This window comes from Gorilla gorilla, chromosome 11 (genome assembly GCF_029281585.2).
Source record: "Gorilla gorilla gorilla isolate KB3781 chromosome 11, NHGRI_mGorGor1-v2.1_pri, whole genome shotgun sequence".
Taxonomy (NCBI): Eukaryota; Metazoa; Chordata; class Mammalia; order Primates; family Hominidae; genus Gorilla; species Gorilla gorilla.
Genome location: NC_073235.2, coordinates 66,206,533 through 66,221,084, shown reverse-complemented (window position 1 = coordinate 66,221,084; position 14,552 = coordinate 66,206,533). Strand labels below are relative to the sequence as shown.

The 14,552-nt window shown below is 37.4% G+C and overlaps 1 protein-coding gene across 2 annotated transcripts in view; it reads left to right on the top strand.

Annotated features, from left to right (window-relative positions):
* Positions 1–4,904: 4,904 nt before the first annotated feature.
* FIGN (fidgetin, microtubule severing factor) overlaps positions 4,905–14,552 on the top strand; it is a 136,699-nt gene continuing 127,051 nt past the window's right edge. The window contains exons 1-2 of one of the 2 annotated variants that reach the window (XM_004032714.5): positions 4,906–6,053; positions 6,819–6,988. In XM_004032714.5, the coding sequence (XP_004032762.1) occupies positions 6,964–6,988 (25 nt within the window). In that variant the 5' untranslated portion in view covers positions 4,906–6,053; positions 6,819–6,963. Of the gene's footprint in view, positions 6,054–6,818; positions 6,989–14,552 lie in introns of both variants that reach the window. The other variant, XM_019022825.4, reaches the window with a different exon arrangement.

Sequence of the window (14,552 nt, the reverse complement as noted above, 5' to 3'; positions counted from 1 at the left end):
ACTCCAGGGAGGAACTTTCTTTATCTTCAGGCATTACTTCTCTTGAAAATGAAATATCTTCTAAGCTTGAAAGCACGGTCTGAGTGGAACTAATTGTAAAGTGGGGGTGGTACTGGGGAGAGAGAGGCAGCGTGAGTAGAAAGACCATGTTCAGGTAGAGGGAAAAAATTCAATTTCAATGTATTGTCCCTTTTTGTATCTTTGACATTAAATGAATGCCTTTAAACACACTGACATTTTGTAAAATTACAAAATGAACGTGCAGAATTGAGCAATCAATACAAACAGATCATCTGTAAAAAAGGCAAGGAAGCATATCACCAAACCTACAAGAAGGACTCACAGTTTGGGGGACCAGAAAATGCTAGACCATTGTAATAACTTCCCTCCTGGTCTCCCCATTTTCAGTTCTTTTAGCTCTATCTTCTTAAAGCAGGGTTCAGCCCACATAAATCGCTTCCTTACAAACCTTCCAGCACTTTCTGTTAACTGCCTACGGAAATGAAAACCTCTCAGGCTGGGACTCAGTGAAGTTCCTCTGCAATACATCCCCAATTCTCATTTCCATCCTTATTTCCCATTCTGTGCCTGTGGAAAGCAAAGGGTCAACCAAACTAGATTATATGCTATTTTGGGCAAATACTTCTACAGTTTCCTTTCAATTTGTCTTTGCTCATGTCTATTTCCTCTACTTGTCAACTCATTAATTTCCCCAGTAAGGATTATGTTGAATTATCCCAATTAATTTAGGCATGGAGGAAAAACAAAGATGGAAGTTAAAACAATTGCCTGCCCTCAAGAAGCTCAAAATCTAATGCAGGAGTGAAACACATGAACACCTTTAAAATGATGTGAGGGTACAAAGAGAGAAAGAGAAATAGAGTCCAAACAGGGGAAAGATACTTAAGCGCCTCTAGGAAGGTTGGGGTGTGGGTTGGAGGAGCTAAGTGCTGAGTGTCTTAAGGGAGTTCGCCCACAGAAGCGGAGAGGAAAAGTCAATTCAGGCAGGGGGCACACTGTCAAGCAAGGCATAGAGAGGAAAAACAGCACAGCTTATGCAAACTGTAAGTGGTCTGTTTTATTGGTGCATAACAATTGCTATGAGAAGGCCAAGCGCGGTGGCTCACTTCTGCAATCCCAGCACTTTGGGAGGCCAAATCAGGAGGATCACTGCAGTCTAGAAGTTTGAAACCACCTTGGGCAACAGAGTGATATCTGTTCTCTGCAACAAATAAAAATTAAAAAAAAAAAAAAAAAGAATAGATTGCTGTGACAAAGTCTAGAAAAACTGTCCTGTCCTTCACAAAAGAACTCACAATTTCCTCTAGACAGAACTCCTTTATAACTGCACTTTCCAACATTCACTTTGGGCTATATTTATCTGGCTTCATCCATAAAATGTTAATGTCACTTTTCTTCAAATCCTCTGCAATTTGTAGTGTAGTACTTTTAATTATATTAAGCATTGAATACTTTCTAAATGAAATTGAGAACCATGCAAAATCAGGCAAAAGTTCCAGCAAATATACGCACACTATAAATATATGTGAATTTAAAAATATAATACTCAGGTTAATAGAAGAAAGCAAAACATCTTAAGTGAACCCATCACAGGATTTTCCAGTTTGTCTCTACTATAGAGCTAGATCACTGACGAGATGTATGAACCACACTAATATCATTTGACAGTACCTGCATTTGAGTGTCATTCTGAGCAAATTGAGTAATTTTACTCAATGAGGTCATGATCTTCACTAGCTTTTGTGGTTTTTTTTCTTTCTTTTTTTCTTTTTTTTTAGGGGAAAGGGTGGTACATAAGGACTTCTTAGTAACTTTATTGAAGTGAAAATCATGACCCTTAAACTGCAATTTTATGGAAGCATTAAAAAATTATCTTGTCACTAATTTGCATTATTGTAAGAACTACCTCAGATTTTTGTGAGTAATATGAAAGAAAAAGTCTAGTTTCATAAACAGCTACTAAGTTCTAGAATGTGTTTTGAAACCCAGGAGTTTGGAAGAATATATTATTAGTTTAATGTTTTATTAAAATATTTAACATTTAAGTTCAAAACTAAAAAACAATATTTGAAAAATTAAATTGAATTGCGTTTAGCATTTTATGAAAAACTATACATCATAGCCCTCCAGACTTCTTTCCTTAAAGCATCTTGTGACCTACATCTCCCTCATCCTTTCTACCCACTGTCTACCTTCCGCCTCCGCTGATTTTTTTTTCCTTTCCTTTCCTCTCCCATCACTTAGGTAAAGCACATCTCTGTGTCCAGCCTAGCTCATATTTTCCTTAGTCCAGTGCAGACAAGTCTATGGTCATTTGCAAAATCACATTCAGTATCACTTTGCTTATTCCCTTAACCTTCACTTTTGTTGTTGTTGCTTACATTATTTTGAGAAGAAAAAGCAGAAAAAAGTAGAATTCCCCTCTGAATTATCTTGAAAGGAAGGCATACACACACACACACTCCTGAAGAAGAAATAGTTATGTTGATTTTTCTTCTGATTTTCTTAAAAAGCACAAGTCCGAGTATACTGTGTATTAGAATTTCACATATTAGTCAAAATGTTATGCATTATAATGTCTGTGCATTTAAAAAGTAAAATAGAAAGAGAAATGATATTGCTAATAGAGTGGGAAAAATTAGTCAAATTTATTATTTTCTGAAATAACTGTTTCCCTGACTAGCCAATCAACTTCCTTTAAGCACTCAATATTTAATTCTCATGTTATCTCAAGAAGTTTCAAAAGGTATTATAGAGATGGATGTCAGCTACAGCCAGAAACATTTCTTTTGATTAAAAGTTTTGGGGACAAATGCATACAGAATATGATGACTGTTAAAGTGCTTTTTAATCATACCACATCATTAAAGATAGTTTTATTAAAACAACAAAAACTGAACATCGCAAACAATGCCATGAATCTCTGTGAAAAAGAAAGTCAAGTTTTATTTTCCTTTGCTTAAAATAATTGGAGAAAAGCAACTTTTACCTATACTTAAAAAAAAAGGGAGAAATAGTGCAATGACGAACTCTCCTGTGTATCTTATTATTATGGAAGTCCCATAATGTATATTCTATTATGTAAGTGTCTTTTATTCCCAGAGTATATGTAATTTTGAACAATTTAGAAATTCTGTACCTCTATCCAGTGCTCTTTTGAACAGTTTTCCAATTATTTGATTCCAAAGTTAATTATATTTATTTGCATGTTGAATGATGTTTTTTATAATGTGTATTTCAAATGAATCTATAAGGGAATTGGAAAGGTACAGTTATTATCTATTAATAAACTCTTGCTGACCACACTTTTTCCTCCTCTTTTTAAAGAGCAGGGGTTGTTTTATTTTAGATATTACAGATGAATGGCTTTAAGTCTGTCATCAAAATACATTGTTTTTATATTCAGTGGGCACTGTATTATATATTTTATTCACTATTTGAATTTACACAAGGAACTGTAAATTCAACGCTAGGAATTTAATGTTAAAGGTTGATGAGCTCTGAACTTTTTTAACAAACAAGAACAGAGCAGTTTTGCCCGAATTGCACAGAGCATCTGCTGTGTGTCCAGAGGACTTTTGGTCGTCATTCCCCAAATGGGCAATAACTGCGATTATGAGCGCTTCACAGTTTTTTTTTTTTAATTCATCTGTACTCAATCCAACAGTGACCCACAGATATTTTCCTACACTTATTTCTTTGTGGTAAAATCCAATGAACAACTTTTCATAATATCATTTTCAAAGCCATCTTGTAAAATATAACTAAAGAGGTTTCAGTGTTCTCTGTTACATCAGAATAAAGTTCTTCTGTTTTATTTCGAAGACTCCTTTTTAAAAAAATTCACAGAAAGGTCAAATCCATTCCAAATAGAAATCTCATTGCTTAGAAATATTTCTTAGGATCTCGAATCACTCTTTTTTTGTCTTTTAAATTCTGTCATCTGCCTAGATTTAACTGAAATAATTTTTATTTCTCAGTGTGTTAGCTAAAGGCATCCATTCAAAGGTAAGAACATCATAAAAGGTGAATGGAATTAATTTCAAAGTATATATTTGGCATTTTTAAAGAGCTGCATTTCAGCATCTGGAGAGCTGCAATTTAGGCTATCAAATCTACAACAGAGAAGCTGGGGGAAATGTGAACACCCTTATGAGGAGGGTCAGTCCTCAGCAAGTGCATTTTCGGTTCCAACCTTCAAAGGTAACATTTTCAGCTTGATGGGCTCCTGGTGGAATATATAATTTGCCTCTTTCATTCTTAGCTTCGTTGAAATATAGAGGACTGGATGTCTACCAGGCCAAAGCATAAACTCACCATTTATCTATTACAGTCATATTTAATGAAAACGAAGAGAAATTATGACCCAATTCACTCTCTTTCTCATTACAATTCCTAAAGAACTTTGCCGGGCACATTATCTCGTAGACATCATGATCAAATGTTATTGTTTGCTTTATTATCTCAGTTGGATGGTTGGCTAGTCTAGAATGAAATAGGTTGAAGGCAATACTCAGCCTAGAAGTCTGAATGAGGTTCCCATTCAAATGATTCTGATTGTTTGCGGGTGGGGCGGGGTGATTAGTAAACCAACTGAGCTTACACTGCATAGTAAGCGTCTGGATGCCGCACATTTACATCTAACAAGAGACCCCAGAAAACGTGTGTGTGTTTCTTAAACCTTATGTTCCGAACAAAAGGCTATCTCAGCAACAGACAATCAGCACTGCATTGCTCCCTGGGATGCGAGCAACACACTCAACTGCACATTTCATTCTTCCTCGGCTCCCAGCACCACAAAGCCCCTCTTCCCACTCCTGGGTCCCCAGATTACTCCATAGAGGGGGGTTGGGAAGGCAGAAGCCTAACGTCTATGCCTGCGCACCAGCCGCCGACACCAGGGCCCCCCAGGCGCTGCTTTCTCCAGCCCGAGCCGCCTGGGGGAGGTAGGGAGGGGAGCCAGGGAGCGCGAGAGGGGACCGCACACCTAGACACTTAGGATTTTATTTATTCACAGGGAGGCGGGGGAGGGGAACTGGGCGAACGCGAATTTTCTCCTCGAAGTTGCCTCTTCTAAGCAGATCAAGTCGTTTTCAGGCTGGTGCTGGGGGCTCCGGGGAGGGTGCCGGTGAGGTCCGGGCTCTCGAGACCAGATCCCGTCCCGTGTGCAGAGGGGGTGAGGAAGGGCGGACGGGCCGCAGCTGTCGAGAGGGCCGGGAACCGGCAGGGAAGGGCCCGCGGGCCGGGGAGCAGCGCGGCTCTGTCCCGGGCCCTCCAACGCAGGCCGGGGAGCGCAGGGGCCGGCTGGTCACGCGTGGGAAAGAAAGCCCCCTTCCCCCTACGGCTCTGCTCCCCTTTCCCCAGGCTGGGCCACCAGAGAGTGCGTGCAGGGAGAGCTGCGAGTCCCCGCGCGCGTAATCATGACCTCGGGGCCCCCTCCGGGCCGCGTGAGCGCGTCGGCGAGGCTGGGCGGCCGCCGCGGCCCCGGCCGTGTAACATGACCCGAGCGGCCGGCCGGCCGGCGCGGCGCGGCCATTGAGCCCTCCCTGCCCATGAATCTCTGGCGCGTCTCTAGCTCGCTCGCCCGCTCGCCTCCCGCCTCCCTTTCTCCCCCTCCAGCTCCGCGGGCTCCGTGCGCCTCTCCCTCTCCCTCCTGGTCCTCCCGCTGCCCGTCTCTCTCCACTGCCCGCCTCTCGCCACTGCCTCCCGTCTTCTCTCCCTCACGGCAGCCTCCGTCTCTTTCTCCCTCTCTCCTTTGAAAACTGATCTTTGGCTCTTAGTGTGAAAGTGATTTGAATTTGGCTCGGCGGCGCTCTGCGCCTGCGCCCAGCCTCTGGCATGCTGGCTCCTTCCAAGCAGCTGTTTTGGGTTTGAAATTCCAACATGGCAGAGGCTGCAGTCCGTCTTCCCTTCAAAAACTTGGAATGATTTCAAATCATAGGCACCTTCACTTAACCCTAGCTTCCATTCATCAGCAAACACATCGGATCGATGCTACGCTAACCTATTGGGTTCTCTCTCCGCGCGTTCAGGTAAGAGGAGCTTCGTAGTTTTCTACCATCTGTTTAAATTTGTTTTTGTTTTATTTTTAAAGAATATAAATACATCCAAGACCTGTAATTAAAAGAGATCTTCGAGTTGTGCCGTAAACATTAAATTCAATTTCCACTCGTTTCTATTCTGTACGCCAACCTGCTGTCTAATTTCTCTGTTCAAAGTAGCCCTGAAACATTATAATGCATATTTTTGCTGCTTAATCATTGTAACAATAGTGTGGGATTAAGAGTTCGCGATTGCAAGAATCTCGCTTTTCGCTATATTGGGCTACTTATTACTATCTTTTTACTTCAAAAATAAAAAAATAAGAAAGCGGAGCCATAGGGTGGGGCTAGACTTTCTTCGGGAACTAACTTCTAAGTAAATAAGAAGTGTAAATAAGAATCTTGCACACACACAAAAAGTTGAGGTTAAATTACAATCTCGTGGCTGGGGGAACGAGAAAATGTCAGAAGATCGGTTGCAGAAAAATGTGAGCACATCATCTAGGAGGGGGTACAGCGTGGTGGGCGTATTGTTGGCAAGGAACGGGAGAGAAAGATGTATAATTTAATGGTATATACAATCCACTGATCCTATTACCGTCCTCCCCGGAGCTCTTGTTAGTTTCAATGGGAGTGAGTGAAATTGACATGGACTTGCATTCCTGGTCATGTGCTTTTTTTCCTTTCTTTCTTCTCCTGTGATCTGAGATCCCCTTTTTGTTGATGTTGCTTTCCCCCTTAATTATATGCATGTAGGTTAAATGAATACCTGACGAAAGGGCCCACGTTTCAAGGCAGTGACATTTGATAGCTGAGAGGAAAAGTGGCTTTAATGAAAAGCAACCTTTGGAATTCCTGCTTGTGAGAAATCCAATTCAGCTTTTTGTGCTGCCAGCAAGAAATGATCAGTAGCACCAGTGTTTATGGTATGTCAGTTTTGGAATTTACTTCCTTTGCATCTAAATAGGAAAGACAAATGAAATAGCATGATAAAACCATTGAAGACTGCCTGGCAAGCAGTTGCTCATGATATAGAATTCCTTTTTTAAAAAAATATATGTTTAATGTCACCATGCTTTTTTTTCTTTTGCTATCACTTGTTTGTATATTGCAGTTTTGATTAATATATTACTTGAATCCACTTTTATCGGTTTTAGCTGTCATCCAGAAGTTGCACGTTACTAGTAATGCACTATATATATATATATATATATAACTGCTGAAGTCAAATAGTATGTAAATTAGTTAAACTCAGTGTGGGTTTTTTTTTTTTTTTTTTTTGAAGGAGGGAGGCTGGGCAAAGAGGAGAGGGCAGGAGTGTTGGGAAAGATTACTAACTAATGAAAGTGTATCTATATATATGTACACACACAGGAACAGGACTGGATGAAAATTTTCTTTTTCTCAATCTATTAATGCAGTTTGACTATCTGCTCTTGATGTTTGCACTTTGTGGAGTAATCAGTTCTTTTGAGTGTGGTTTCTTTTTGGGGGGGCGGGTAAGTGAAGAGGTGTCTTTTACATGAAAATAAAAATTATATTTTGATTGTCCAAAGTCCTTGTTGTCTTTTAAAGAGCAGGGATAGGTTTTTTTTGCCCCCTTTCCATTCACTTGTCTGCCTGTCAGCGCTTTTTACTTTTAACTTGTGACAGAATTAAATAATCAGGCACTGAAATTGACTTCGTTTGAAATCGCTCTTTCCTCTTTCTTTACAAAAAAAAAAAAAAAAAAGTCAGTTAAATGGAGTGAGAGGGGATTTTCAATAGCTCTTGTGGCAGTGCCCTGTGTACACTTTGTAATATTCAATTAAGACTGAGAGGGAACAACAACAACAAAAAGATGTTAAAGTATTTTGCATAACCAAAGGATATGTCCACTTTAGACTGTTTTTTTTTTTTTTTGGTTGTTGCTATATTTACCCCATGACCGTTAATTCCTCCTGAAAAGAGAGAAAGAAGGAAAGAGAGAATATGAAAAAAGAAACAACAGTGGGGCAAAGCTGCCAGGGGTCTGTAGTGTGGCCGTGGTCACTGCTCTCTCCTAACACAAATGTGAATACGAAGAGAGGAACTACAAGACCCGTTGCGCGACATACACTTCTGGTTGGACTCTGGTGACTATTGAGCTAAATACACACCACACTTACACGATAGGAAGGATTTGATTGAATTTTGCATTTGGAACTTGTTGACTTTGAAGCGATCAATAAGAAGACTGTTTATTTTAGATGCACATAATTTGCCCTGAGAAATGTTTTAAGGAGGAGAGAGCACAGCTTTTTTTCCCCCGGAGCTGTTGGAGCGAATGGGATTGCCAGATGGGCGATTTCCCTCTGTGATGTTAAAGCTGTAATATATATTCAGAGCAGATTGGGCTGCTGCCTGTGATGAGGAGGATATTACATTTATAAATTTTAAATCGGAGCTCGGACAATGTGCTGAGAGCAGAAATTGGATGGTTTGACTGTTCGCCGTATTGATACTTAAATGTGATTTCTAGGTAGTACTAATAATAATCATTGCAATAATTCATGAAAAACATACTGGCATAGGCAATTATATAATTCATGACATTTAACAGCAGATTTGAGTGTGTAAATTGCCCCCCTCTTAAGTCTCTGCTTACTATTAAATAATAGTCACATAATTCATTTCCCTATGTTTAAATGTCTGATGTGCAAATGATGTTAACTTAGGAGCCTTGTTATCATATATTAGAATTCTAGGGGCGAAAGTTTACATACATATATATAAAGTAGACACTTGTGTATATGTATAAAGTGGCGTTAGTGGCTCTTGTTTTCTAATTCTTTACTCTGATTATTTTTAGATTTTGTTTGTCTCAAATGTGCGGCCTAAAGGAACCAGAGCTACAAACCTAAAAGACTAGAAAGTGGGCAAGTGCTCACACTCTGGCAGCTCTGCTGTTGCAAATTAAAAGTGTGTTGTGGTCAGGAAATGAAAGCTACAATGTCTCTTTTGAACAAGTCGTTTATCAAGAGAAACATCTATCAGGGACTGCCTTGTCACATTGATCCTCTAAAAGTTAGGTCCGAGGTGGAAGCTGCTTTGATGTTTTTGATCCTAAATTTAATACAACAGAAAAAAAGCAAGGATATTTTGACCAGTATAGATTTTTAAAAATGTTTCCTGGAACCAACAAGATCTATTTATTAGGATTTCACTATGTGTGAAGTTTTCTGGACATAACAGTTGAAAGGTTGAAGGGGAAATCCCAGACTTTATAAATTGATGATTGTTAGAATATACATTTATAATACATTTAGTGATGGCTGGCTTCTTGGCGCACATGGAATGGACGTTTTGAACACAGATTGTTCAAAAGGAAAATTATTTTGAAAGAGTATTTTGGAAGAATATGTACAGAGTCAAGAGTTTTTCATTCAAATTTTAGTTATCCTCTTCTGTTCTTCCTGTCTTTTACTCCTTCATGCTTGCTTCTTATCTTCATTGTATTTGTGACAAATTAGCTTTTATTTGGAAAAAAAACATTATTTCTACAAAAACCGTGTCCCAAAACATGCTTGTACACATCGTCTCTATTGTTTATTAATTGTGCATGTTTATGGTTATCAATATAAACTGCATGGACACATAAGTCCTTTGGAATTTCAGCTTAAAAATAGAGGTATCAGATTAAACATGCTATGTGTTCTTGAATAATGAATATGTTGTATGCATTATTTAAAATTGAAAAGGTATTGTTAGGAAAATGACCAAGTTGAAACAAAATTGTGAAAGCAGTTAGAAGCAGCCTGCTTCATTTTGGGAGGCAAAGATAGGAAAGAAGTGTTTCTTCTTTAAAATAGAGTTTTTGGATACTTGTCTTACACTGCTGGAGGCAACTTGTTATTTCATGTGGGTCTATCATCAAATAAGCAGGGAAGAGTAGGGTGGGAGTTTTGAGAAGTGTAATACTTGCTAATTAATCATGTCTGAAATGAAAGAATCATAGCAGGGTAATAAAGTCTCATTGTTGTTTTCCTGGAAGAGGGTAAGACTTCTGTTTGGAAGCTGTATGTGTGAGTTGATTTGCTTTTCTCTTCTCCTAAAAACACAGTTTATAGGGTCTCTTTGGAATTATTTCAAGAAACATCTTTTTTTTTCTGAAAATAGAGTATTTTTCTTTCTCCAGGCTATATTTCATCAGTAAGATTCTTAAAACAGTATCTGATATCTTCTGAGTGAAAATAGGGGGTTTTATTCTTTAGTTATATTTAAGACTCCTGTAGCTGAGTTTCCAGGGCTGATATTTTTTTCCTTCCCATAAATAGAAAATATTTTTTGTTTTTGTTTTTATTCATGTTAGGCAGGAACTTTGAAAACCTTTTTGTAGGTAGTTACTTCTGATAGATATACAAGAGTGCAGAAATTTCATTAATTACTTTTAGATGATAATATAAGAGTGTAACCAGAGAGAAGAAAATAGGTAGTATTTCCAAGAATCTATAAAGACCATCTGTATTATTACTTGGCATTTCTAAGATAGTTTAAGATATAAACCACCTGAAAAGATAAATGGGTAATTTCATTATAGGTTAATTATTTTTTCCCGAGCTTCTGGTTGTCACCTTTTAGAATTTAGTATCTTACTCAGGACATGCATAGGGACAGATCCACAAAGTTTGAGAGTCTGCACTGTTTTTCAGAATGTTCATGTCAAGGTGAAGACAGCCATGCTAATACTTCCCTGTTTTTGTCTGTGTGAGTGTTTGGATGCTTTGAATGATTGCCTAATTAAGTAATCACTTTTAGTGGCCCAAAATCAAGAGAATTACTAGATGTATTTGAAACAATGGCAGGCTTTTATGGTTTGAACTTTCTAGTTCTTAGAACCTTGGTTTAATAGAAATAGAAAGGTGCTGTTTTACCTTTGATCAATATATTCTTGAGTGCAGATTTCATGTACTACTCTTTATAAAGTACTGTGTTCATTGTTGAAGAGCAAATAAATTTAATTACCAGGAATTAAAATTGATTTATAAATTTTTGATTGGAAGAAACTATTCTGCAGATGTTTGTGTGAAATATTGACATACGCTACTGATCGATAGAACTTGATTAATCAGCATATCTGCTGTTTTTCTTGAGTCATTGATAAACTAGAATAAACAAATGGTTCAGAAAAAGCTATAAATTTTAACTCTCAATAAAAAATAAACATATGTGTCTTTCTTTTGAGATATACAAGAGCTAGTGTTTTATTGAAATCGATTGAACTTAGAAATTATTTGGGGGTACCACTTAGAAGCTTACAAGTCCCAAAATTCTGCCTTTCAATTCACACACACACACACACACACACGGAGCAAGAGAGAGAGATTGTACCTATATTTTTGTTTATTGAAAATGAAAGAATTTTTTTGACACACTGCAAATAAATGGCCAGTTTAGCAAGTGCTTTCCATGGTTGGATTTTGTCATTTTCTCCTTTTTTTCCTAAACTTGAATTTTTAGCATTAACTTTTTCATTTAACTTATGGCAGAAATTTTAAGCATAGCTGCTTTGGTATGATTGCTGATTACTGATCTTTTTGATATTTTTGATGTTATCATTTAAATGGCAATTTTCTTTCAGAAATGTTTATTTTAAAAAGTAAAATAGCAGGAATAAGGAGTATGAAAGAATATACTCAAAATAAATGGTACGTTGAAGTTCGAAGCAAATCAAAAGCAAGGGGTATGCTAAGTTTCCTTAGGGCAGCACCACAGGTGCCTGCTCAGAAGCGCTGCCTCAATACAGCACATCCGTAAGTACCTGTTGACAACAGTAGTCTTAGCTAAGAGACTGAGGAGGCGGAAAAGATAGGTGATCAGAAACCATCAAAACATGAGATATCATATGGCACTTTCTGTTAATAATATTTACATATTTTATGCAACAAATCTGCTTGTTGTCTTGTTATTTGAATATTGACACTTTGCTTAACATTGCATATGGTGGGCTGTTGTTTCAGGGTGTATCAGAAGCAGTAAATCCAAAGGAGAATTTCAATTTAGATGTATTTATGTTAAATATATGTATAAATGGATATGTTTGCTCATATTTTAGCTCTCATGACTTTCACAAAGCATTTATAGTATCACTGCTTCCAATCATTTTTGAAACTGATACATCTTGAAAGTAGAATGCATGATTTATTATATGAAGGCCCAAGGTTAAACATTTTTTACCCTATAGCTCAGCTTAAGTATTGGTATTTTTGTGTTGGGAAATGTTTTTTAGAAAGTATGTTTTATAATTTTGGAAAATTTGCTTCTTACTAGGTTTCTGTTCTCATTTTCATAGGATGAGGAGCTTTTAACCAAACAGTTATTAAGGATATATAATATACAGTAAAGTGTTTTATACTACAGAATATGAAATGTAAAATACCTATAAGATGTTTTCTTTTACCCCATTTCATTATGTTGAAAATACCTTTACTCTCTTTCTTTGCTATGTTTTAATTTCTGCTGGTATTTTACATACTTATTCCATTTTGCTTGTAGATATATTCCTGGCATGAGAACAGAAACTGCATTTAACTCCCTTTAGCTATATATATATATTTCATATATATTTCATATGTGTATATAGATATATGAAATATATATGTGTGTGTGTATATATATATTTTGTTTTTCCCAATTCAACTGTTTGCCTTATGTCAACTGGATGCTTTTTAAACAACTGATAATTAAATGCCATCTATTTATGAGAGTAAACTCATCTGAGAATGGGTAAACTCTGCTTTCATGCATTAGTTCATGATGAAATATTATTCTTGGAAATAGTAACATCTCAAATAAAATCTTAAACGTAGTGCAATGTGAAGCCGTGGGTTTCTGTATGTCGTTCTAAACTTTTTGCTTATCTTTTGACTTACTATCCTAACCATTAAGAGACATTTTTACCTTCACCTAGGACCAGCTACATAATTTCTGAGACCCAGCGCAAAATTAAAATGTGAGGCATCTTGTTCAAAAATTAATTTGAAGACAGCAACACACAGCATTAAACAAAATGCAGGGCCCTGTGTTGTGTGGTGGGGTGGGGGCCTGTGTGCCTGAACAAATGATGGGGCAGTGAAGCCAGCCCTGCCTTCACCACCTACAGACTTTTATCTGGGGCCACCTTTGTAGAAGTCACTAGGTTTCCTATTGGAGACTGACTATTCCACAATGATTCCATCTGCCTCTGCCAAAAAAGATACTAATGAGAGCTGAGTAAGAAAACTGATGGGAAATGAACCATTAAGTATCTCCTGCTCTTTCTATATCTAAACTGGGGATTGAAATATTTGCTTTTGTCTTATCTTGCCCTGTGTCTGATATATCTCCTATATATCATGTGACTTTTTGCTCAAATATTCTTAAAAGGAACTTTGTGTGTGTGTGTGTGTTTAATGGTTTGCATGTAGTTACATACTTCAATACTTATCCCAGGCCCAGAATAATTGTAGTAGTAAGAGCTGAGGAGGTTCTCTGTTGCCAAGTACTGCCACTATCCCTCCTCGGTTAAGGCAAAAGAGAAATGAATATTTTTATGTAGAAATCCTACATTATCTGATACAAAATGCTGACCATTAAAAAAATGAAAGTATGCTCATTGAGTGACAGAAAGGGGGGGCAGACCCCCAAATAACCTTGTTATAATAGTGTCAGTATTGATACGTGGACATTAGAAAGTGGTATTTTAGCTATATAAACATGTGACAGCTGTGTTAAAGAGGAAAAGTAACTGTTTCATGCGGTAACACTAATGTTGCAGTACGCTATAGTCAAATCCTGGACTTAGCTTCTCAATTTGTATTGCAATAACCTCCCTCTCCCTGAAAATTAGAGTCATATGACTCCTTTACCAACGTTCTGTGCTGATAGGTGGACAAAACATTTACATCGTTGCTTCCCAAAGTACTTCTCAATGAGATCAAACTTCATATTGTGATACCTAAAACTGAATTTTGAAGTCAAGTGGCTTTTTCAAATCAAAACTGAGATATGATGGAATGTCCAGCAAGTATGGATCTGAGTGCACTTGAAGTTGCACCATTTATTTTCAAAAGATATTTCTCACATCAGATGACTCTGCCAGGAAGGGAAATATCAAAGAGCTTGGAAAAAGTAACTATTCTTTTATGTAATCCAAGACTGGGGTGAAAGTGGGGGGCTTTAAAGATATTTTTGAGGAAGAAAAAAATTGAACTTATTTTGAATGCCTTGTTAGACTTTGTCGGGAGAAATGCTACATATGAGACTTTCTAAGAAGAAAAATCTTTGCCCTGTGTAATAACAAGGCATTGCTCTCCACACTGATAGGCACTTTAATGAAAGAAAGCTTGGAAATAACTATTATAACAGTGTCCCATGTAAGTAAAAATTTACCCCACAGTTTAGGAATCTTTTTTTTTTTTTTTTTTTTTTTAACTAAGCCATTGCAAACTTGAAATATTTTAGTAGGTAGTTAGCCACAATTCACATTTTCTA